At 37.2% G+C, this 26,647-nt stretch overlaps 1 protein-coding gene across 3 annotated transcripts in view; it reads right to left on the bottom strand.

Moving 5' to 3' along the window:
* Positions 1-26,233, bottom strand: part of FAM185A (family with sequence similarity 185 member A) — a 64,756-nt gene extending 38,523 nt beyond the window's left edge. The window contains exons 1-4 of one of the 3 annotated variants that reach the window (XM_028526009.2): positions 25,524-26,228; positions 22,901-23,010; positions 21,066-21,155; positions 8,920-9,058 (exon numbers count right to left, since the gene is read on the bottom strand). In XM_028526009.2, the coding sequence (XP_028381810.1) occupies positions 8,920-9,058; positions 21,066-21,155; positions 22,901-23,010; positions 25,524-25,974 (790 nt within the window). In that variant the 5' untranslated portion in view covers positions 25,975-26,228. Of the gene's footprint in view, positions 1-8,919; positions 9,059-21,065; positions 21,156-22,900; positions 23,011-25,523 lie in introns of all 3 variants that reach the window. The other 2 variants (XM_036010724.1, XM_036010723.1) reach the window with 2 other exon arrangements.
* Positions 26,234-26,647: the final 414 nt, after the last annotated feature.

Raw genomic sequence — 26,647 nt, 5'->3', positions numbered from 1 at the left:
AGAAGAATTTCAAGATGGAGACAATACACAAAAACCATGCTTTAGGTCCTAAATAAAAGGCCAAAATAATTTTAGGACTGTATAAATGTAACTACTCTTCAACTGTTAAGGAGTTGAAATTATAATCCGCCCTTTGAAGGCAACCAAGAGGCTGATGTGGCCCCTCGTGAAAATGAGGTTGACACCCCTACTTTAGGACAATTAACCTGGTGTGAGACAGTGGATGCTTCTCCTCACTGCTTTCATCTCCTGAATTCTCCAAAAATAAGATGAAGCAGACACCTAAAATCACTGATATTTGTGATTTTTTAAAAGATTTTAATTATTTATTTTTAAGAAACTTTTTAAAATATTTTATTTATTTATTTTTTAGAGAGGGAAGGGAGGGAGAGAGAGAGAGAGAGAGAGAGAGAAACATCAATGTGCGGTTGCTGGGGGCTGTGGCCTGCAACCCAGTAATGTGTCCTGACTGGGAATGGAACCTGCCATGCTTTGGTTCACAGCCCGCGCTCAACCCACTGAGCTACGCCAGCCAGGGCGCAATTATTTATTTTTAGAGAGGGAAGGGAGGGAGAAACAGAGAGGAAAACATCAATGTGCGGTTGCTGCGGGCCGTGGCCTGCAACCCAGGCATGTGCCCTGACTGGGAATCGAACCTACGATGCTTTGGTTCGCATCCCGCGCTCAATCCACTGAGCTACACCAGCCAGGGCAATATTTGTGATTTTAAATATTAGTAAAGAACAATGACATAGTTTGATAGTCACCCATTTAGTCAGAGAGTCCAGTCACCCAACTCAGCCATGCAAGGAGCTTTATTATATTATACAGTCTTCGATGAATGCAGTAAAAAATCATTATTTTTACATGAAAATATGGTCTTCCTTAAACAGTATATCATGAATGCTTATGATGAGAGTAAAGCAATCACAAGAAAATAATGACTCTGAGAACCTTAAAATAGAGGTTTTAAATTCATTAAAGAATGAGAACTAGTTCATATTATAGTGGGACCTATTATAGAGTTTCAGACCTTACTTCTGTTAGAGTTCAGTACAGTAAAGCCATAATAGAAAAGCCATAATAGAAAACTATACAAATGAGAAATATCTGTAAATATAAATATTCCAAAATATTTTTGTCAATGCTAAAGATTTTCAAAGCAATTAAAAATATATTTAGAACTCATATAAAAATTTTGAGAAAATCGTTACACTAAACAGAAACATTCCAAAGTGATTAGAACATAAAAAAATGGCCCTCTACTCCTACCCTTTGTGACAGCATGGATGGAACTGGAAAGCATTATGCTAAGTGAAATAAGCCAGGCACTGAAAGACAAATACCATATGATTTCACCATTAACAGGAACCTAATCAACAAAATGAATATGAAAGCAAAGTATAGCCAAAAACATTGAAACTGAGAACAGACTGACAGTGATCAGAGGAGACAGGAGGGAATAATAGGGAAAAAGGGCGAAGGGTTTACAGAAACAATTATAAAGGACATATGAACAATAACAAGGGGAGGTGGAAATGGGGGAGAGAGACAGGGAGGGCTGGGGTGGTGGGGAGGGGTGGGAGAAAAAAGACAGAAAACTGTACTTGAACAAAAATTTTAAAAATGTTTTAAAATTGTAAAAAAATGGGCCTCTAACCTCAAATACTTTGTGGAATGAGGTAGAATATTTAAAGGTACACAAATCAACAAAATGGGCATTATTAATACAATTTTCTCTATTTTGTTTTCACATACTTTATCTCCAATCACTTAAAACAATAAATAAATCAACTATGTGAGAGGAGTAGAACTTTGTAAAAGGCTTCTTTCCACTAAAGCAGATGCCGTATGATCTATAATAACTATGCGTGCTTACCCTGCTCTCGAATTACACAACTTTTCCACCAGTGTTTGAGGAAAATATATAGTTTTTCTTAGCTAATAGCTCTTCATTCTAGTATGGTCAGAGGGAAAATAAGTTATCAATTTAAAAGTAAGTATTAATTTATTTTTCTTTGCTGAAAGTAATGTGATTATGGTTAGGGCAGCATATATACTTACATAATCCAAACAAAGCAATTGAATATCCTTAAAGGTTAAATCTCGTTTTTGTGTTTTTTCTTTGGGGAAGGGGTGTAGGAAGGAGGGCACTTGCTATTTGCAAGCCACAGTGCTAAAAGCTAAGAATATGTAGATGAATAAAACATACTTTGTTCCTGAGTAGTTTATAATTAGGCAAGAATTTATAGGTGAATGGAGGGTCAAACATGAAGAGAGGACGTTTTAGCTGAGTACCGGAAAATTGCTAAAAGTAAATGCAGATAAAGAAAGCTGGGAAAAGCATTTTGGGAAGACAATGAACAGAATAATCAGTATGATCGAAGGCTCTGATCAAGGACTCAAGTATAAAAGAAATAAGAATATATACAGGAAAAAGTAAGAGATTGTGTGATTATGGAAGACAAAGAGTAGGCCCAGAAGAGGCTAAACAGCAGAAATTAGAAAGAAAAAGAAAGGATAGATTGAAGAAATATTTACATGATACCTGGCTGGCGTAGCTCAGTGGATTGAGCTCGGGCTGCGAACCAGAGTGTCGCAGGTTTGATTCCCAGCCAGGGTACATGCCTGGGTTGCAGGCCATAACCCCCAGCAACTGCACATTGATGTTTCTCTCTTTTTCTCTTTATCTCCCTCCCTTCCCTCTCTAAAAATAAATAAATAAAATCTTTAAAAAAAAAAGAAATATTTACATGATAAAAACTACCTAAACTTAGTGACTGACTACATGTGGAAGGTGAGGGAAAAAGGAGATTTAGTACAGGTATACCTTGTTTTATTGAGCTTCACATTATAGTGCTTCAGAGGTGTTGCTTTTTCTTTCCCCCTCAAAATGAAGGCAAGACTCCACCAGCAAAAAGATGACAGCTTGCTTTATTGAGATACTCACTTCATTAAGGTGGTCTGGAACCGAACATGCATTATCTCTGAGGTATGCTGATATTATTTCTAGAGTTCTGGTGGGGAGTCAGATACAGATAATATCAGAAACAACAAATGTAAGTAAAACTGGAGGGACACAATATGGATGGGGTAGGAGGTACTGGAAAAGTAGGAGAAAGGAGTTAGACTATTGAGTTTGAGAGGCCTATAAAAATCCAAATGGCTATATCTACAGCAAGCAGATGGATCTGTAAGTTGGAAGTCAGGGCTAGAAATATAGATTTGAATCATTAGAATACAAGGATAGTTAAGACACAAAGTGATTAGATGTCCAAGATGAAATCTTGGAGAATATCAAGGGGGTAAAAAATCAGGAACTCACAGAAGTTTCAGAACAGCAATAATAAATAATAATAAATATAAGACTTGACAAAGACTACCAGTGCCCTCTAATATTGGTGTGCTTTTTACCTTCCTTAGAACACTACTACACTCTGTGTTTTGGCCTCTTATAGTCAGATAAAGTCATATAAAATATTCTGGCTTAAGTTATTTAACAGGATATATGCATTTGTAGGCCTGGTTTCTGAAACTTTTCACATGATCCTCTTTGATCTATCTCTCTTCCTATCAAGGAAGATTGGAAGTCATCCACTGAAGATGGCATCATCACCTTTACAGAAGGAGCCAAGTCCCTCTAAGAAGGAGGTAAATCCAAACACTACATGGAATAGCAATATTTAGTATCACATGTCTAAATCCTGAAAAAAATCTATGCTGTCTATACCACAAGTGAGGCTGTGCTTCCTTCCTAATATTTCATATAAAAAGTTTCAAGTCCAGATTCAAGATTAACATAACATTATTATAAGTCAAAATGGTAATGAAACCAGTATTTCACAACAGATTTAATAAATACTAGAATCTGAACAAAGTATTTTCATAAACTTTATGAAAGTTTAATCCAATAAAAACTTCTTTTTAAAATTTTATATTGTTTCTGACTTTCTAAATTTATAAGGCAGATTTATAAATTTACTGGTGACTATATGTCCTTCTTAAGGTAAACTGGGATGTTTCTTTATGAAAGTCTCAGTGCTATCAAAGTTATCAACTGTGTTTGTATAGTTAACGTAACTTTTCTGTGAAAGTTTCTAAAATCCGAAGTAGTTATTTAAGGAAGAGTTCAAGCACGTGCATATTGCCATATCTTGGGGAAAAAGAAGGACTTTTGAAGTACTGAGAAAATGAGAAAACTAATTCTCAGCAATTTAGTTATCAAGGTATGTTCAAAGTATGTATCAAGGTATGTTTATCAAAAAACAAAATAAGATCATAAGTTATATGGGGAATCTAAGTACTTAAAATGAAGTTTTAATCATTAATTACTTATTCCTAACAATAAGTTAAATATAAAACATTAAAATAACTGTCGTGAGGATTCCAAAACATTAAATCTAATCAATGTTTCAATTATTTATAAATAAAAGTAATCCTAACAAACAATTTCAAGGAAAAATTTCTTTCTCTCTAAAAGTCAGAAGGCACCCTGGCTGGTGTGGCTCAGTGGATTGAGCACTGGCCTGTGAACTGAAAGGCCTCAGGTTTGATTCCCAGTCAGGGCACATGCTTGGGTTGCAGGCCAGATCCCCAGTTGGGGGCATGTGAGAGGCAACCAGTTGATGTATCTCTCACACATTGATGTTTCTCTCCCTCTCTTCCCCCTTCCCTTCCCCTGTCTATAAAAGTAAATAAATAGAATCTTTTTTAAAAAAAGAGTCAGGAGACCATATATATATTTATATTTTTAAAATATATTTAGTAGAATACATGTAATATGTATATATCATATATATGTAGAAAATTGTTTAAAATTATAAATATTCAAATAGTAGAATATAATAAAATGTACTTAACACAATCTAAATTTTTTAATTGTATTTTTTTTATTTTTACAGAGAGGGGAAGGGAGGGAGAAAGGGAAATATCAATGTGTGGTTGCCTCTCGTGCATCCCGTACTGGGGAGCTGGCCCTCAACCCAGACATACACCCTGACTGGGAATCGAACTAGTAACTCTCTGGTTCACAGGCTGGCATTCAATCCACTGAGCCATATCAGCCAGGGCACAATCTAAATTTTGATAACAGAAGAAAATCAAAATAGTATACTGTCACAAAATCTAAAGACAAACTATCTAAGTACCTATTCTCTCACTAGATTCCCAGTGCCAGAATAGTGATGAATCAATGAATAAACTAGTTTCTTTTGTATTAGAAGACATAAATACTTAATAATGATGATTCAACCAATCTTTCAAATAGTAAATATTACTCCTCAATTGCATATTCATTACTCATTACTCACTACTAGAAAATACAAGGTGGGATAAAAATAGGTGTATCATCATCATATGGAAAATAATACAATAATTAATAAACACTAATACAAGAATTAACACTTGTGCTTAGTGTACTCAAAACTGTAACCCTACTTTTGTCACACCTTGTATGTTAAATGAATCAATAAATATAACTGTAGTGGATGCTGTGATTCATCATCCAGAACTCCTTTTGTAACTGAAGGGCTTATTTGCCTAGGTGTTGGAAGTAATGCTGAAAGACAGCTGTCAGCCCTCTTAGGGGCTCAGATAAGGCAATTGGACCAAGATCATACAGTGTATTGCCATGTATAATGCACATGCACATTTTTGGCCCAAACTTGTCAGGGAAAAAAATCCTTCGTTTTAATTTTTAAATTCAACTTATTTATTTATTTATTTATTTATTTATATTTAGACACTTGTTTGTTGTATTAGAAAGGAATTTAGCATTTATTTTTGAACATATTATGGTACAAGAAATTTTATGTAAAAAATAATTATACAACACAAGAACAGATACAAGGTATTTCAGGTACTACTCATGTATAATGTGCATCCTTATTTTTCCCTCAAAAATTCGGGCAAAAAAGTGTGCATTATACACAGCAACATACACTAGGCTTTCCTGAGGCACAGTCTGAATCTAATTGAGGTAGGATAGTAAGCCTGGAAAATTCCTGGGCAAGTGAATGGGGAAACTAAAACAAAATAATTAAAAAAGGCCAAACAATTTGACCGACTCGCACCCAACTACTGATTTAATCATAAGACCTTATTTTCCCTCACCAAGAACACCTGAGAACAAAGGGTTTATCCCTCTCCTCTCTGACCAGAGAATAAATAGCTTAAATCACCCTAGTAAGGGAGATAAAGAACAGAGATCCAATTAATGCCACGTGTGTCAGCCACACCCAAGGATGGATAAAGTCAGGGAACAAATAACAAAAACCTAATTATAGTCAGGCAAACCCAAAGCAGTGCAGCTAACCAGAGAATAATCCCAAACTCGCCTGTGCCCTCATTTTAATGCATCAACATATTAAAAATGTACCTAGAAAGCTGATGAATATTCTGTTGAAACTCTCCCCTAAGATTCTTGCCCACAAAAGAAAGATAAAAACTCTCAAGCCAAAGGATACCAGCACAAGCTCTCTCAGGAGAACACCCATGTCTGTTCTTGGGCATGAAATTTTTACTTTCTTTCTCCTAAACCCTAAGAGTACCCATGAGACTTGCAACCAGAGGAGCAATGCACAGTGGGAGCTCATTCCAGGCTTAACCCCTGAACCTGTCTCCAAGGCCCCCTTTTCTCTGACTTTCCAGTGAACCAACAGCAGCCCTACCTTGGTTCGCTCCTTTCCAATTTCCAATAACATTTCTGGAAGCCAGAGCAGAGCACTACCTGGGCTCTCTCCCCTGTGGCTTTTTCCCCTAAGTCTTTCCTTTGTTTCCCCACCTTTAATAAACACATTCCCTCCCTGGCTGGTGTGGCTCAGTGGATTGAGCACTGGACAGCAAACCAAAGGGTCTGGTTTTGATTCCCAGTCAGGGCACATGCCTGGGTTGCAGACCAGGTCCCCAGCATGGGGTGCACGAGAGGCAACCACACATTGATGTTTCTCTCTCTTTCTCCTTCCCTTCCCCTCTCTCTAAAATAAATAAATAAATAAATAAAAACACCTGGACTTGCCTGGACTTGGACTTGTGTTGTGAAACCTTTCCTGCATGAAGTCAAGAATCCACACACTACAGGTGGTCCCAAGGCAGACCTGGTCCTTGTCCGCTAATGATTGGGGGTATAAAGGTCCAGCTCACCTCATCCCAACTTGAGACAATTATGGGAACCATCCCAACTACAGGAGCTCTTGATGTTTTGAGACTACATCACAGTCCAATTTCCACAGAAACTGGGCTTGTTTCCTTCCTTTGCATGACATTAGTCCCACGAATCCTTCCTAGTAAATATGCTGCTCTCTAACTTCCATCCCCGAAAGCTGGGTTTCAAGAAACCCAACCTGAGACAACAGTCCAAAAGAGGTTCTAGGTCTGACCCAAATTTCAATCACTCAAGGAAAGGTATTTATCTTCATATTAAAGGTCAGTAAGTATAAAAGGCTTTTAGAAGGCTAAGGAATCATTAATTTTTTTTATCCCCACAATTTGTTTCCATTTCAGCTACTTTAAGTAATCAAAAGACCTATAGCATTTTGAGGACTACCTCAAAAAAGAGCATCTGTTTTACTATCATATAAGCTATTAATGACAAGCTGCACTAAATGCAATTCTTGTCTAACTTAAAAGCAAAAAAAATTAAATATTGGTGAATTTAGTATAAACATGGTATAAAGCACTGCAGAGAACAGAGCTGCCCTTATCAAGCATATTAATTAAATGTGACTTGATAAGGAATTGCTTTACCACTAAAAGCTACTCAGTAAAAAAATAAATGAATAAATAACAAAACTATTTGCTTTATCTGGATACAGATACCTTTGACTCAAGCTATTTTGGGCTCAAACAATACCTTAACATTGCAAGAATGGTTGATAAAGTTTTGACTATTAAATTAAGGTTCAAAAATTATTTCAATACAGGTACTCTTTTCCTATTTTTTTTTACACTGTAAACTATTTGCCATTTTGCTACAGAGCGTGGCTAGCACTAGCCATGCTTTCTATCACCCAATAATTCACATTCACTACTAAAATCTGGAGGTTTTGCCAAAGTGTATGGGTCCCAATATTCAGCTTTCCTATAGAAGTTAAATGAGTGGTCTGTATATGGAAAAAGTTTCAGACTACATTTCCAAAAGGCATTTAGCAGATGTGTATACACTGTATTTCTTGCCAGGATAAGTGACTCTTAACACTATCTGGATATATTTCAGAAAACACACCTAGACTTGAATCATCTGCTGCATGAAAATTTAAGAAACATGCTCAGTAACACTGAAAACCAGCATGACCTTAGCCATATTTCTTCAGCATTATGTTTTCTTTCAATAAAATGAAGCAACTAAGTAATGTTACTTGTCCATAAAGACTTGTTTTGAAAGTCACAAGATGATATTTAATCAAAGAAAATTGAAAACAGCAGAGTACTAAAAGGACCTGGTGCCAGTACTAACACACGTAAAATATTTCAGTCAAATATTTCTTAGTATCACTAAGTTACTACAATTAGATTCCATACAAATATTTCATTAATTTGTTTAATCCTTACCTTTCCTATCATAACATACATAAAAGCAACCACTCAAAACCCATCTTTACTTTTAGCACTGCTTTTATTTCTTTGTGCTTCCCGCTGGTTATCTCCTGCACATATTTCCCTGTTGTTGGTATCTTTTTATAAAGAAATGCATTACAAATCATAATTATTACCTTCATATATAACAGCATAATATTCTATTTCTTACCAAATTATATAGCTTATAAGTCACTTTATTTTATGGGTTTTTAAAAAGATGGTTACTCTGTAATTAATTACTTAGAGAATTAGCTTCCTAATGGCAATTCCTTTAACTACAGAGTCATCTCTTAAAATTTATATTATGTGGACAGTCTCAGATATATTAGGCCTTTGTCATCTTACCATGAACACTTCCTAATGTAATGTCCCCAGCAGCAGAAGACAGAAATGAAGATTCTGTATAAAGATACTTGGCTTTCAGCAAACCATCTTCGGTAGATATATTAACAGAACTTCCTTGTAGTTTATCTACAGTCACAGTCTAGTAAGAGAAAGGCTCAAATCAATTCATTATAAAACAAGACTGACAAAAAGCCAAAATGGTACCTACAGAAGTAGTCCCAGATGCATAGAGTTACTACCCAATCACTTTACTGATTTGGATTCTCTTATTCTATCAATTACAAGATTGAGAGCAAGTGTATTCTCTGTAGAATGTGAAATAGACCCATTATCTTCCTTCATTTATTTAAATGTTCTTTAATTTCTCTTAATAATGTTTTACATTATATTTTCTATGTGGATTTTCATCTTCTGTTACATATATTCCTATTGGGGGACTTCTGGTCAAGACAGTGGCACAGGCAGACACGGCTCACCTCTTTGCATAACCACATCAAAATTACAACTAAAATATACAACAGCCATCACTCAGAACCATCCGAAACTGAGCTGAATAGAAGTCTCACTACTGTGCAATTAAAGAAACTACATCCATCCAGAGTGGTAGGAGGGGCGCAGATGGGGAATAGGCTGGTCCCTCACTCACGTGTGGTGGGTAAAAATTCAGAAGGGACTTCTCCGGAGCAAGGAGTCCCAGCCCCACAGCTGTCCCCCCCCAGCCTAGGGTTCCAGTGCCAAGAAGATAAGTCCCCACAAATTCTGGCTGCAAAAACCAGCAGGGATTGAGGCAGTGGAAAAAAAAACTGCTGAAGCTGAAAGCAGCTCCTCTTAAAGAATTCACACACAGACTCACCTATTCGGACTCACTCCCTCTGAGCTCCAGCACCCAGGGTAGCAGCTTGAAAGGCACAAGTTGCACAAAGGGAGAAACTGAAGTGTCTGGCATCAAGGCAAGAGAGGCCATTGTCCCTTTTCTAAACTTCCAAGTTTCCTCCCAACCCCTGGAGCTGGCAGGCTGGTGCCATATCTGAGACTCCATCAACCTGGCTAACACTGTTTGACCCATCTTGGAGACCCCCAGAGGCTCTGCCCAACCAAACTTACAGGCCCATCCAAACTTTTTCCAAGATGAATGACTCTCTTGACTCATTTTTTCCATATGAATGACTGCTCTTGGCTCATGCTGCACAACTTCCTAAATCCTCTCAAACAACAGCTGGCTTCAGTGAGCCCCATGCCCAACACTAGCAGCAGCCAGCCCAGATTCACAGCTTCACTTTCCCTGGGAATCTCCAAGCTCAACACAAATAGCAGCCATCTCGGATTGCTTTACAACACAGGCAAGGTGGCCCCAGGCAAAAACAGGTAGGGGTTAACCTTGGCCTGCACTACCTAGGAAACCCCAGGGCCACCCAGTGGACAGCTACAGACCACATCAGAACACCATCAACCTGCCCCTGCACAGCTGATCCTCCATGGAGGGCAGAGGCTGGTCGTAAGTAGTCACGGCCAATCCTTGCAGCTGACTGGCCTAGATAAATCCCTACCATTGATCTGCCAAGAGCAACCAAGGCTCAACTACAAGAGGAGGGTGTACTCAGCCCACACAAAGGGTGCACCTTGATAGGGAAGGCTGTGCCACTGGACCCTACAGTATACCTACTACATTAGGCCACACTACCAAGACATGGAGTCACAGCAGCTCCACCTAATACATAGAAACAAAGGGAAGCTGCCAAAATGAAGATACAAAGAAACATGACCCAAATGAAGGAACTCCACAAAACTCCACAAAAAGAGCTAAACAAAATGGAGATAAGCAATCTATCAGATACAGAGTTCAAAACACTGGTTTTCAGGATGCTCAAGGAACTCAGTGAGGGTGTCAACAGCATAAAAAAGATCCAGTCAGAAACAAAGAATACACTAGTTGAAATGAAGAACAATTTACAGGGAAACAATAGTAGAGTGGATAAAGTCGAGAATCAAATCAATGATTTGAAATGTAAGGAAGAAAAAAAACAACCAATCAGAACAAGAAGAAGAAAAAAGAATCTGAAAAATAGGGGAGTAGTTTAAGGAGCCTCTGGGACAACTTCAAGCAGTCCAACATTCGCTTCATAGGGGTGCCAGAAGGAGAAGAGAAAGAGCAAGAAATTGGAAATTTATTTGAAAATTAATGAAAGAAAACTTCCCTAATTTGGTGAAGTAAATAGACATGCAAGTCCAGGAAGCACAGAGTCCCAAACAAGATGGATGCAAAGAGGCCCACTCCAAAACACATTATAATTAAAATGTCAAAGGTTACAGATAAAGAGAAAATGTTAAAAACAGCAAGAGAAAAGAAGTTAGTTAACCACAGGGGAGTTCCATAAGATTGTCAGCTGATTTTTCAAAGGAAGCTTTGCAGACTAGAAGGGACTGGGGAAAAATATTCAAAGTCATGAAAAGCAGAGACCTATAGCCAAGATTGCTCTACCTAGCAAAGCTATCATTTAGAATGGAGTGGCAAATAGAGAGCTACCCAGACAAGAAAAAAACTAAAGAACTTCATCATCACCAAACCATTATTATATGAAATGTTAAAGGGACTTATGTAAGAAAAAGATAAAAACTTTGAATAATAAAATGGCAAAAATGCTTATCTATCAACAATTGAATCTAAGAAACAAACTATGCAAACAAGAAGAACAGAGACAGAATCATGGATACAGAGAACATTATGATGACTGCCAGACAGGAGGGGCTGTAGGGGAATGGGTGAAGAGGTGAGAGGATTAAAAAGTACAAAGAGGTAGTTACAGAATAGCCATGAGTATGTACAGTATAGTATAGTACAGCATAGGAAATGGAGTAGCCAAAGAACTTACATGCATGACCCATGGGCATGAACAATGGTGGGGGGATTGCCTGAGGGAATGAGGGGTGCTGGGTGGAGGGGGGAAAGAGGGTAAAATCAGGACAACTGTAACAGCATCATCAATAAAACATATTAAAAAATAAAAATAAATTTTAAAAATGTTTTCCTATTTGATATTTGTAAGTGCTACTATAAAAGATATTTTTAACTTCGTTTTATTGCAATTAACTTTTTTATTTCACCTTAAATCCAACAATTTCACTACATTCACTAATTCTTAAATGCATGATTATCTACAAGTTATAGTTTCATTTCTTCCCTTCCAACCTTTATATTAATTATGTTTTTCATGCTCCTTCCTTCCTTACCAACTATCTGGCTCAGACCTCTAATTCAATGGTGAATAGAAGCCATAGAATAGCAAGAATCTTCATCTTACTCCTGTTGTCAGAGGGGAAGCTTACAACAATGCATCACTGAGTAGGATGTTTGCTATAGACACCTTTCTGATCCCTTTTATCAGATTAAGAAACTTCCCTTGTATTTCAAATTTGTTTTGTTGTTTAAATCTCAGTGGGTTTTAAATTTTAGCACATATGTTATCTGATTTTATTAGACTCATGACTTTTCTCCTTTCATCTATTAATGCAGTGAATGCACTATTATTTTTAGAATTTCCAGTTTACATCTAATATAAGGCTGTAGCTTTCCACTGAACAAAATGAAAGAAAATTTGTATTTATTCCTAAGTTTCCCTAACAAAATGTAATATGCATTTAAGTTTCAAATATTGAGCACAATGTGAAATGAAGATATCTGGTTTAGGACTTTAAGTCATTTTTGTAGTATTCTTAACAAATAATTTTTAAGCATGAAGTGAATGGTAATATAAAATTGTTGACAGAGAAAAATGAAATCACCAGGAAGGCTTGCCAGTTTTGTCCAGGGTCAAATTCAAGTATTACACTGGGGTGTTTAAAGATAGAATATCTTTTTTTTCAATACACGGGCATCAGTGTAACTGCTCCTAATATGTCCTTCAAAAACTGTTAAGAGTTCAAAGTATTTTTTACTAAGAATTGAGTGTTAAGAATACTAAAATATAAGAAAACAAATAAAAGTCCAAAAATAGAAAAGTATCCTGAGGCTCTCACGGGAAGTAAGTTAGAATGACTTGGCCCTCTGGATCTGAAGTATATAACTTCCCTTTTTTAGTGGACTTCTATTAAATATCTAATATATACCCTACTGCTTCTTGTCTACTCCAGTTTAAGCTACTTACAAACTCATAAGGATTTTACTTTAAATTTAGTTTCTCAAAAATTGTCAGAAAAGATGTATTTGATTTTTATGAGAATACAAATGTTTTTGTATTCTGTAGTGTAATAGTAAAGGTATAAAAATTCCTGGAAAAAATTTATTCTTTACCTACAATGATTCTTGATGAAAAGCTGTTTTATGCATGGTTTTAAATTCTCCTGTTATTTAACAAATAGGAATAGTCTAGGTTTTTACAGATACAGAGGCTGTTTTAGGGAACACCAAAAGATGAACAGATAAATATTGAGAGAATATCTGAAACTTAATTGAACAGGCAAAGGGGCACTTTTGATTAGACTTTCCTCACAACCAAATGAAGTCTTTAAAAGAAGCTATGAATATCTGGAAAATGTCAAGGATTTATTTTGTACATTAAACACCAAAGATTTTACTCTGTAGGAAACTAGAAAAATATCCTCCACTGACCTACCAAAGCAAATGAAGGCAAGTGAAAAAACAGTATAACACTTCACCCACCACAATAATATAGTTATTTAACCAATCATTCTATAAAATTAATTTCAAACAAATTTAAAATTCACTAATATAATGCAATTTATGATACTATTGTAAAACAAATAAACTTAGAATACCACAGTTTACAGCACAATAACAAGGCTCTGATTTATAGTTATTAATGAAACAAAATATCATAAAGATATTCTTTGGATTAAACTATATAGCTTGCTTATTAACAGAAATAACTATTTAAAGAAAGAAAAAAAAAAGCAGGTCCAAAAATCAATACCTTCCTGACAGACATATTGCTATAAATTAATTTTCTTTCCTATATAAGAGGGAAAACCTTTCATAAGTTTAGTTATTATAGATCAACATTACATATAGTGAAAATCAAGTTTTAAGAAAGCACTGTGGCTCTATAGCCCAGCCTAAGAAAGAAGTCAACTGAAAACTATGTCATTAATTCATCCAAAACTCAGATGAGTTTCTATCTTTTCCGTACCAAACTTGGGATACCGAAATTAATGATATAATTTAAAAAGAGCAACTCCATATAAAATGACATGTAAAGAATGCTGTTAAGTATTTGTAGAGCTCATTTGATTCTCACAATCTTGAACAGGAAAAACAAATAATGCCACCCCTGTTTTATAAATAATGAAATGAAGTCTCAGTAAAGTTTACTGGTATATCCAGGACTGGTCAAGTTATCTCTGTTATCTGTGTTTCATTTACCTATATCATCATCATTATAATACATATCATATTAGTTAGCTATGTGTCAGATATTAAGTATTTTGTCTATATTAATTCATTAATCCTCATAACTCTCTAAGTACATTATTATTCCATTTTCCAGAAAATGAAGATACATAGAGATTAAGTAACCTGTCTGAAATAATGAGTTTAATAAGTAGCTGAACTAGTATTGAAACACAGGTAGTTTGGTTCTTAATTCTTTGCTCTTAACCAACTCACAATGCTGCCTCTCAAATATGCAAAGTAGATGTCTGTAAAAGTAGTACATTAAAAAGTTAACATATTTCATAAGCATTTATCTTGTTATAAAAAACCCATAAACTTAGAAATATGCTTTAAAAATTAACACTGTAGTATAAAGAAGTATCTACACTGATTCTTTAGTACAACACAAAACTCAATCAAGAAAGAAACAAGATAGTATCATAGATTGTAGGAATAAATTGAATATGCAATAAACCATGAAAGTTGAAATAAATAAATAATGAGTGTAAACAGTGGTCAAAATATTCAAAATAGCAAATAATTTAAGAGATGATTTAAATTCTTCAATACTTAGACTTGAATGTCAATATGTAATATTCTAGTAACTTAGATCATTTCACATAACACAAGCCATCACTTAAAGGACAGAATTTGGACTTCCAGCCAAGATGGAGGTGTAGGTGGATATACTTTGCCTCCTCGCACAGCCAAAAGGAAAACAAATTTGAAAACAAAAAATAACCAGAACTGCCAGAAAATCAAACTGTATGTAAGTATGACAACCAAGGAGTTCAAGAAACATTCATCCAGACTGGTAGGAGGGGCAGAGACAGGCAGCCTGGGTGGAGAGGACTCGAGGCAAGGCAGTGGCTGGCACACCAAACCAGGTGGTAGCTGGTGGCCTGGGCAGTCCCACATTTGTGTGTGGACAAACTGGGAGGAACAACTGGGGAGTGAGAACAGACCATACAACCCAGGATTCTGTCACAGAGAAATAAAGTCTCAAAACCTCTGACTGAAAAAACCTGTGGAGGTTGAGGCAGCAGGAGAAACTCCCAGCCTCACAAAAGAGTTCACTGGAGAAACCCACAGGGTCCTAGAACATACACAAACCCACCCACCTGGGAATCAGCACCAGAACAGCCCAATTTGCTTGTGAGTAGTGGGGGACATGACTGAAAGCTACTCAGGTTCCCTCTCAGCCCCTCCCCCACAAACAGCACCAAAAAGCAGCAATGTGGGTTGCCTCACCCTGGCAAATACGTAAGGCTCTGCCCCTTACTACATAACAGGCACACCAAGACAAAAATATATGACCCAAATGAAAGAACACATCAAGCTCCAGAAAAAATACAACTAAGCGACGAAGAGATAGCCAACCTATCAGATACAGATTTCAAAACACTGGTAATCAGGATGCTCACAGAAATGGTTGAATATGGTAGTAAAAATAGAGGAAAAAGTGAAGGCTATACAAAGTGAAATAAAGGAAAATGTACAGGGAACCAACAGTGAAGAGAAGGAAACAGACTCGAATCAATGATTTGGAGCAGAAGCAAGAAATAAACATTCAACCAGAACAGAATGAAGACACAAAAATTCAGAAAAAATGAGGAGAGGCTTAGGAACTTCCGGGACAACTTTAAATGTTCCAACATCTGAATCACAGAGGTGCAAAAAGAGAAGAGGAAGAGCAAGACATTGAAAATGTATTTAAAAACATAATGAAGGACTTCTGGCGAAGATGGAGGCATAGGTAGACACACTGTGCCTCCTCACACAACCAAGATAGGGATAACAACAATTTAGAAACAGAATAACAACCAGAACTGACAGAAAATTGAACTGTATGGAAGTTGGACAACCAAAGAGTTAAAACAGACACATTCATCCAGACCAGTAGGAGGGGAGGAGTCGGGTAGCCAGGCAGAGAGGGGTCTCGCGGCACAAAGAGTGGTGGGACCCGCGCATAAGACCACAGCAGGCGAACCCTGGGTGTGCAAGCAGTGGCTGGCAAACCCCGGCCGAGGGGTGGCAACCGGCAGACCCAGTGAGGCAGCGATTGTGAAAAAAGGCACTGTGTGCGCAACCCAGGATTCCAGCGCTGGGAAATAGAGCTTTGGGGCACTGATTGAAAACACCTGTGGGGGTTGAGGCACAGCAAGAGACTTCTGGCCTCACAGAAGAGGTTGTTGGAAAAACCCACGGGGTGCACAAGCCCACCCACACGGGAATCAGCACCAAACAGGTCCAGTTTGCTTGGGGAAAGCAGTGGAAAGGACTGAAGTCCCATGAAGAATGGAGCAAGTACCATTGTTCGCTCTCAGACCCCTCCCCCACATACAACATCACAACCCAGCGACTGGATTGCCCCGCACTGGTGAACGCCTAAGGCTCCACCCCTTGTACGTAACAGGCACAACCAGAACAACAAAAAAAAGATGGCTCAAACAGAAAAAGAAATGAAAGCCCCAGAACTGATCCTTTTAAGTGACTGACAGACAGCTAACCTATCAGAAGCACAGTTCAAAACACTGATCAGGATGCTCACAAAATTGGTTGAATTTCGTCACAAATTAGATGAAAAAATGAAGGCTACACTAAGTGAAATGAAGGAAAATGTACAGGGAACCAATAGTGATGGAAAGAAAGCTGGGTCTCACATCAATGGAGTGGACCAGAAGAAAGAAACAACCAAACAGAAAAGAATGGAGAAATAAGAATTCAAAAAAAAATGAGGAGAGGCTTAGGAACCTCCAGGACATCTTTAACCATTCCAACATCTGAATTATAGGAGTACCAGACGGGGAAGAGGAAGAGCAACAAGTAGAAAAGTTATTTGAACAAATAATAAAGGAGAACTTCCCCATTCTGGCAAAGGAAATAGACTTGCAGAAGTCCAGGAAGCTCAGAGAGTCCCAAAGAAGTTGGACCCAAGGAGGAACACACCAAGACACATCATAATTACACTTCCCAAGATTAAAATGAAGGAGAGAATCCTAGAAGCATCAAGAGATAAGGAGACAGTTACCTGCAAAAGAGTTCCCATCAGACTGTCAGCTGATTTCTCAAAAGAGACCTTGCAGCCAAGAAGAAGCTGGAAAGTATTCCAAGTCATGAAACGCAAGGACCTACATTCAAGATTGCTCTATCCAGCAAAGCTTTCATTTAGAATGGAAGGGCAGATAAAGTGCTTCTCAGATAAGGTCAAGTTAAAGGAGTTCATCATCACCAAGCCCTTATTTTATGAAATGTTAAAGGGACTTATCTAAGAAAAAGAAGATAAAAAACATGTAAAGTAAAATGACAGCAAACTAACAATTATTAACAACCACACCTAAAACAAAAACAAACTAAGCAAACAACTAGAACAGGAACAGAATCACAGAAATGGAGATCACATGGAGGGGTAGCAACAAGGGAGTGGGAAGAGAAGACAAGAGGAAAAGATATGGAGAATAAGTAGCATAGATGGTAGGTAGAAAATAGACAGGGGGAGGGCAAGAATAGTATGGGAAATGTAGAAGCTAAAGAACTTACGACACATGGACATGAATTAAAGGGGGGAATGTGGGTGGAGAGGGTATGCAGGGTGGGGGGGAATGAAGGAGGGGGTAATGGGACAACTGTAGTAGCACAATCAATAAAATATATTTTTAAAAAAACATAATGAAGGAGAACTTCTCTAATCTAGCAAAGGAAATAGATTTCTGGGAAGTCTAGGAAGCTCAGAGAGTCCCAAAGAAGGTGGACCCAAGGAAGCACACACCAAGGCACATCATAATTACATTAGCCAAGATTAAAGACAAAGAGAGAACCTTAGAAGTAGCAAGAGAAAAGGAGACACTTACCTACAAAGGAGTTCCCATAAGACTATCAACTAATTTCTCAAAAGAAACCTTGCAGGCAAGAAGGGGCTGGAAAGAAGTATTCCAAGTCATGAAACGCAAGGACCTACATCCAAGATTACTCTACCCAGCAAAGCTACCATTTAGAATGGAAGGGCAGATAAAGTGCTTCCCAGACAAGGTAAAGTTAAAGGAGTTTATCATCACCAAGCCCTTATTATATGAAATGTTAAAGGAAGGGCCTTATCTAAGAAAAAGAAGATAAAAAATATAAATAAACAACAAACTCACAACTATCAACAACCAAACCCTAAAAACAAAAACAAACTAAGCAAACAACTAGAACAGGAACAGAACCACAGAAATTGAGTTCACATGGAGGGTCATAAGTGGGGAAGGGGAGTGGGGAGAATGGGGGAAAACGGACAGGGAATAAGAAGTATAAATGTTAGGTACAAAATAGACAGGGGGAAGTTAAGAACAGTATAGGAAATGTAGAAACCAAAGAACTTATATGTATGACCCATGGACATGAACTAAGGTGGGGGAATGATGGTGGGGGGATGGGTACATGGCAAGAGGAATAAAGGGGAGAAAAAATGGGACAACTGTAATAGCATAATCAATAAAATATATTTTTCAAGAATAAAAACAAAAAATAAAGGACAGAATTTGAAGGAGGTATAAATTGGTCCAATTTCCCTTTTGTACCTCCAAGAACACAGCAATGTGAGAAGAGAAAATAGATGCCATCTCAAAAGAGCTGCCACATAAGGCAAGGCAGTATCTTTCAATACTTTCCTAGTTTAATTTAACATAAGTTTAAATGTGTGGGTTTAATCATCTCCCACAGGTTGATGACAGAAAATAAAAGTGACAACAGTAGAAACAATTAGTGTTATAATCTACCTTGTTTAATTATGCCAACAGTAATCTACCTGTAGGATATACTCACAACTTTTCCTTGATAATTACCTGGGATACAGCTGAATATGGAATTTAACAAATTTATTACAAAAGATACTTGCAAACTGTGTAAGTGGAAAGTAACAGGTGACTTAGATCTTTCTGAAAGATTTAAAACATTATCAATTATGTTAAAAAATTTGTGACTATTTATACTTCAAAATTACACATTCATTTATTTATTTATTTTTGTTTCCCTTGCCTGGAAAGATGTATGCACTAAAAAATTTCTACAAGCAATGTCGGAGATTTTGCTGCCTATGTTTTTTTCAAGGATTTTTATGGTTTTGGGTCTAACATTTAAGTCTTTGGCCCATTTTGAATTTATTCTTCTGTGTCATGTGAAAAGGTGGTCTAGTTTCATTTTTCTACACGTAACATAAGCAGCCCTATGTTCACCGCAGTGTAATTTACAATCGCCAAGACATAGAAGCAGCCCAAGTGTCCAACAGATAAGTAGATAAGGCAACTATGGGACATTTACACAATGGAATTCTAGTCAGCTGTAAAAAAGAAAATTTTACCCTTTGCAACATTATGGATAGTCCCGGAGAATATTATGCTAAGTGAAATAAGCTAGTTAGAGAAAGACAAATACCATATGATTTCACTCATATGTGGAATCTAATGAAGAAACTGACCTAACAAGCAAAACAGAGACAGACTCCTAGAAGGAGAGAAGATGACAGCTAGTCGGGGTGGGAAGGTTAGCAGGTGGAGGGATTGAGCAAAAAGGAAAAAGAACTCATGAATATGGACAACAGTGTGGTGTTTGCTGGGGGCAGGGGGGTTTAAGGGTCCAAATGGTAATGGGAAAAAATACAATAAAGATTAAATAAAAAAAGAAACTGTTGAATAAAAAAATTATACCTTTATTCTTAATACTATGCTAAATCATAAAAAAGCAACAAAAGCTGGTTAAAAAATACAAACTTTTAATTGTTCATAGTTTTGATCTTCCTTTTCTTAAATAAGTCCTTTTAACATTTTATCCCTTTAGCTTTAGCTTGTCTGGGAAGCACTTTATCTGCCCATACATTCTAAATGATAGCTTTGCTGGATAGAGTAATCTAGGTTGTAGGTCCTTGAAAGTGAATCTAAAAAAAACAATTTAAGCAAACAACCAGAATAGAAACAGAATCATAGATATGGAGATCATTTGGAGGATTATCAGCTGGGAGGGGGAAGAGGGAGATTAGGGAGAAAGGTGCAAGGATTAAGAAGCATAATTGGTAGGTACAAAATAGACAGGGGGATGTCAAGGATAGTATAGGAAATGGAGAAGCCAAAGAACTTACATACATGGACCATGGATATGAACTAAGGGACGGGATTGCTAGAGGGAAGGGCAGTACTGGGCAGAGAGGGGTAAAGGGGGGAAAATTGGGACAACTGTAATAGCATAATCAATAAAATACAATTAAAAAAAATACAGTCTTATAACAACCCAAATCCTTATGGCTAACAAAACATTTTGGAGAACAGTAATGCTATATAGTGGTGCCACCTTGTGGAAAATACTGAAGAAAGTTGAGTTTTGAAGCTCATCCTTTAATTGCCTAAAGGCTAAGTAAACAGGTCTTGGAAAAATACTCAAATAAACCTAACACATAAGAAAAATTTAATTCTAGTTATGGTGTATTAGTTAATGATCAGCTTTAATTCATGATCATAAATATCTCTCCAGAACTAGAATTAAATATTAAGTATTTAGAAATGTTATTGATTCCAAATAAGAAACTAAATAACTGTCAAAAGTATTACATCACAAACTAAAATTTACGTTGTATAATATTTAATCACCTCAATATGAAATTTAAATTTACTAATGAACTAAAATGTAGTAAAAGGGAAAGTTATGCCACAAATTTTGTGGAATGTACCTACTGTATGAGCCAACTTGATATAAAACTGCAATTACTAAAAAATGAAAGTTTCAATCTTACACTTTTATCTGATGCATGAATATCTATATTTCCATAAAGTGTTCCCAGACAGATCACTTTGCCTCCTTTTGTTTGGACATGTAATTTTGACTCTGAAAGACAAATACAAAAAATATACATAGAGAAAAAGAGAGAATAAATTTGACTTATACTAATAAAAAGATTTCTAACATTTATATATTTCTTTTTAAATAATAACAAAACAAAAAGAGTAATCAGGAATTAAATAGAAATGCATTATTTGGAATAATAACATCAACTCGAAAAGAATGTCAACTGCTGTTAAGGAGATTAAATAAGCCCCATGGACCCAAAGGGGGAAAAAAAGAGCTCCTTGGGTATTCCAGTAGCTTTGCTTTTCATGAAAAAGAACTTGGGAATCAAAGATCACACACTGGCAAACACAACGTAAATCGTGATGAGGATAACAACAATAATCACTGTTACTGTTCATTGTTATTAATGTTCATTGCAATATTTATCACTTATCTGACATTACTTTATACCAAAATACAGTATTTACTACTTTACATTAACTATCATTTAATCTTCATAATAATGCAAAGAAATGGGTACCATATTTTCCCAATTTTACAGAAGAAGAAATCTAAGATTCAGAAAAGTTAAATAACTTTTTATCAGCTGACATGGTTACAAAAACAACATAACCTAACAGAATCAAGCTCTGTATAATTTCAAAACCCACACTCTTATGGCTGGATTCATCTGAAGGATATATTCATCCTTAGGATAACAGCCCCACTGACTGTTAAACTTTGTAGCATGACACCCCAGAAACTGAAACTAAGTAAAAATTCCTCTAAGCACAAATAAAACAGCAGTCACAAATTGTCTCCTCTACCAGGCAAAAAAAAAGAAAGAGAGTGAATGTGTGTGTTTAACTTGATCTCACATTTGACAACTGTGGCAGAAAACTACTACAGGGCCACAAAAATCCTTTGTTTTCAGAGTACTTGATAGGAGTATAGCTGAGCGCATGAAGAGACAGTATTTCCCAGTTTCTCTCACCTCTTACGTATTACTAAGTTCTTGCCAAAAGAATGGATATGGAAATGCTACATGCAATTTCCAGACTTGTGTGTTTAGAAGAGTTGGTGTGCCTTCTTTGTGCTCTGCCCCTTCCATCAGATGAGTCCAGATATAATAAGACTCTAAGATGGTAGAGCCAGAAGATGAAAGGAACTTAGAATCACTGAATATAAATGAGCTACCCACACATCTGGACACAAATGAGAACTACAATTGCATATAAACCATTAGATGTTAGGTCTATTTTTTAGAGTAGCTAACTTTACCTTGTCTTACAGTTACATATGTCTTCAGTTCTGCCACAATTATAAAGATAAAAAGAATAAGTAAATAGCAGAGAAAGAAAAATAGCAAAAGTAAACTCACCAATATCATGACCAGCAATAGCAAAGAAGTGTCTAAAACACAGGGAGTAAAAAACTCGAAAAAAAAAATTTACCTTATGGTTGCTTTATTCAGGGGAAAAAAAGAAGAGAACCTCAGGTAAAATAGAATTTAAAAACTGAATTTGAAAAAAAATTTGTAAAAAAGGCATAATGAATCATTCTGAAGAAGTTTATCTGTATTATAGCATAATAAACTACTTCATGCCCATAGTGACATAATTCTGAAGTCAAGTGGAATATAATCTTTATTAAGTAGACAATTGATGATCACTTAGAAAAATTCAGTATTTGTAATAAATGATATTCAGAATAATAGCTTTAGTCTGGTACTGCAGTTCATAGTTTAAGGTTATTTTTCTAAAAAAGTAATGCTGAAACAAAAATTAGAAAACTACTTACCTTAACAGACTGTAAGATGCTAGTTCCCTGATCAGTTTCAATTTTGCAATTATCACACTCAATATTTTGGACTTTTATACAGCCAGACCCTGATGACTTGATATTCAAATCTAGAAATGAAAAAAAAATACAAGTTAGTACTATGGCTAATGGGCTCTAAAGCATTTGTAATACCCCTAGAAATCAAGCTCCTCTGTTGTGTTCATAATATTACAGAACCCTGGAGAGAGCACAGTTGTCAGCAGTCTCTTTCTAAAGGTAAGGGGTCTCCCCCATGGTAACAGAGCCAAATGTAATGCCTTTTTCTGCCATTTTTAGAAATACAGCAGTTATTTCTGTTGGTCAATATCATCTAAAGAGAGAAAGCTAACACAAAGGAAACTAGAGGAGGTCAGAAACTCCAAATCTTAAAGGCACTCCTGGGAAAGATCATAGAGGTTTCTTTCCTACTGAGAAAACACACATCACAGAGTACTAGTAAGAATACAACAAATTAGTTAACAAGTCATTGTGGTAGACTGGGTAAGTCAGTTAGCCTGTTCTTTCTTATATTCATGAAGATTCAAAAATTTGTTCCCCAAACCTCCTCCAAATTAAAAGCATTTTGCAGAAGTAGCATGGATCATCATATATGACCATGGACTTAAAATCCTATCTCTAACCTTCTGTATCTAAAAAAGAGGATAATACCATGTAGCTATATCAAGGCTGTTATTTTCAGTAATAAAAAATGGGAACAATGTTGAAAAATCTAGTAGTAAATGGTAAAAACTTAAAAATTGTGGATAACAGTATTATTTGAAGAAAACTGTAAAATAAAAGTCACAGGTGCCATGCTTGGCTATCAATTTAAGGTATAATCTTAGTTGTCTCTATATAAAAATAAAAAGATAATTAACACTGATATTTAATACCTAATTCAAATAAATATGACAATTTCCCTTAAACCAGACTAGTAAATATGTTGCCCCAAACACAAACTACTGGGGTATAACACCACAATTTCAATAGTTATGGCACAAAAATTAATTCCTATGGTTCTGAATATTGCAGTCTCTATAAAGGCTTAAAATAACAGCAATATTTTGGTTGGGATTAATCTAAAATATATAAAAAGATGATTTTACCTCACACTTCTATGGATGCAAATATAACTGCAAAAATTTTTACCCAGTTGTGTTACAACATAAGCCTCAAGCTAAGGCAGTATTGATGGACGTGGAAAGAAGGAAACATTTTAAATACACTCTGACCTCACTAGGCAGATATGGAAATTAAGGCTAGACACTGAATGGCAGTAATGCTACTCTCACCCATTCATTAATACAGGTCTAGATAAACTGGAGGAACAAATACGAAGAAAACTGATTTATGTTGATTTAAGGAGCTTATGGAATAGACACATGGAGATAGTCTATTGTAAATGGAGTTTGGGCTCTAAAGAGAAATCAACAAAAACGAAGTTTGGGATCACCAACATAGGTAATTTCATTTTTATCTTATTGCCATAAAATTTTGTGTATCTCTATTTAAATAAGCAAGTCTATTTTGTATTACAATAATATATTGGAAATCATCCTCTTCACCCCTGCCTGTTACATTTTGAGGTCAAAGGTCTCATTCATCTAAGTTGGTTAGAAGTTGAGAACCAATAAAGCGTACTGATTCAGCAGACTCCAGTCAGTTCAAATCCCAGTTCCAGCACTTTTTATCTGAGAGTGAACAGGCATATTTCTTGATCTAACCTCACCAGAATATTAATTTCATGATGACACAGATTTTTTTTTTCTATTTGCCCACCCACAATATCTACATAGTTCATGAAACTTGCTGTATCTCTATGTCCTTACCTGAAATAGTGACAAAATTATCTACCTTATAAATGCAACTGTAAAAATTAGAAAAGGTTACTTTGTAAGTGTCAGTTGCTGGTATGATCATCAGTAGTATCATCCTTCAGTCTCAGGAAGAACTTGGGGAGACTTTCCTAGGAAAGTGTTGGTTTGCATTTGAGAAATGACATCCAACCCAACCACCTAGGAAACATATCTTGTAGGCATTATCAATTGCAGTTTCCCAGGCAGTCTTACTATGTGTTTTTCTTCAAAACGTGGTACACGTGGAAATTTACTTAGGCCAAATGAATGGACACATATAAGTAAGAAACTGGGTGCTTACTTGAAATCGAACACTTGGCCCAGATTAGAAATGGAACATCCAACAGACTGGGCAGTTTGGGGACAAACTCCAGGCTGTAAGCAAGGGGAAATGTGGATGGACTGCCATTCTAGTGAAGGGATTATCAAAAAAAGTCAAGCCTGAAAAATAAATCACTTTTCTACTGACAAGATGCAGTGACATAAATAAGAACAAAGTGCCAAAGGAGAACATAAATGTTATTTGAGGTATATTATTCCAAATCATGTTTCCATTCGATCTGTAAAATTTCTATGACTGGGAAATGAGTTTGTAACTACTACTGAGAAACTCAAAGCAGAACAGAAAAAAAGCAGCAGCAGCTTTGAAGGCAAAAACTGTAAATTAGAAAGTTAGATCCAAAGGGATCATCTGAAAGTGCACGTCGGCCTGGGACCCAAACCCATTTTAACTTCACTTCACTTGCCAAACTTCAGGGGCGCCTGCACCTCCACGGACGCCTGGGGGTCAAGGGTGTCAGACTCAATGGCCACCTCCTCCACCGCCACGTCGTACTTCACCTGCAGGCCGGCCAGGGCCTGGGCCCCGCCCTCCTCTCCGCTCACCGCCACTAGCACTCTGTCGGCGTCCGGGTAGGTGAGTGGATCCAGTGGCCTCACTGCCAGGTGGCACGGAAGCCGCGCCAGCAGCCGTCCAAACGGGCTCACCGGCAGCACCCACTCCCTCAGAGTCTCGCCCGCGGGGCCCGGCGGAGAGTCCTGGGGCTCGGACCCGGGAGGGCGCTTGCCCCCACGTGAGCCATAGCGTCGGGCTTGACCAGCCCCACACGCCCTGGGCCCCACGGCGTCACCGGCCCACACTCGAAGGTGACCGAGCCGGAGGCAGTCGAGCCCCCAGCCCGAGCGGGAGGCGAACATGACGCGCCCCTCTGGCCCGCAGCAGATCACCTGACAGACCACTCGGCACTGCTCCGGCTCAAGTCAAAAGGGCGATGTTTGCGAGGGGTTGTTGAAGTAGAGTAAGACTGCTCACTGTGTTCGGGGCAATTTACCCCTCAATCGGTACACGTTTCATTCAACAGCTAGTGGTAATTTCAAAGCTGTAAGTATCCAACCTGAGCCAGACTTCTAGTCTACCACCTTCCCTTTCGCAAGGGCAGACGGGATAGCTAGTTCTAAAGATAGCCCAACAGCAAAAGGTTCCGGGCTGCTCAGAAACTACATATCCCAGGAGGCAATGCGCAGGGTGTAAGAGTAGGAGCTGGTTTTAGATTGTGCTAGAAAGGCGCGCGTTCTTCTCCTCATTAGTCATTGGAAGGGTGGAAAGAAAAATCCACACGTAAATTCAGCTGGCCAATGAAAAGCGTGGAAGGGGCAAGGTGGGCAAGGCTGTGTAGTTCCCTTGGATACCGAGGACGCTACTTCTTTGGTGAGGGTGGAGCTGTTGAGTGAGACGCTGGAGGCGGTAACCCACAGAGAAAACACAGGACCTTAAGTAAGGATCAGTACCAAGGGAAGGAGTAAGAAACTGCTGTTTTAAAGGTGAGAAATAGATGCAAACTAGGAGTGCCTTCAGTGGGTGGTTAGGTCC

Source organism: Phyllostomus discolor, chromosome 10 (genome assembly GCF_004126475.2).
Source record: "Phyllostomus discolor isolate MPI-MPIP mPhyDis1 chromosome 10, mPhyDis1.pri.v3, whole genome shotgun sequence".
Taxonomy (NCBI): domain Eukaryota; kingdom Metazoa; phylum Chordata; class Mammalia; order Chiroptera; family Phyllostomidae; genus Phyllostomus; species Phyllostomus discolor.
This window is presented reverse-complemented; position numbering and strand designations above follow the sequence as displayed.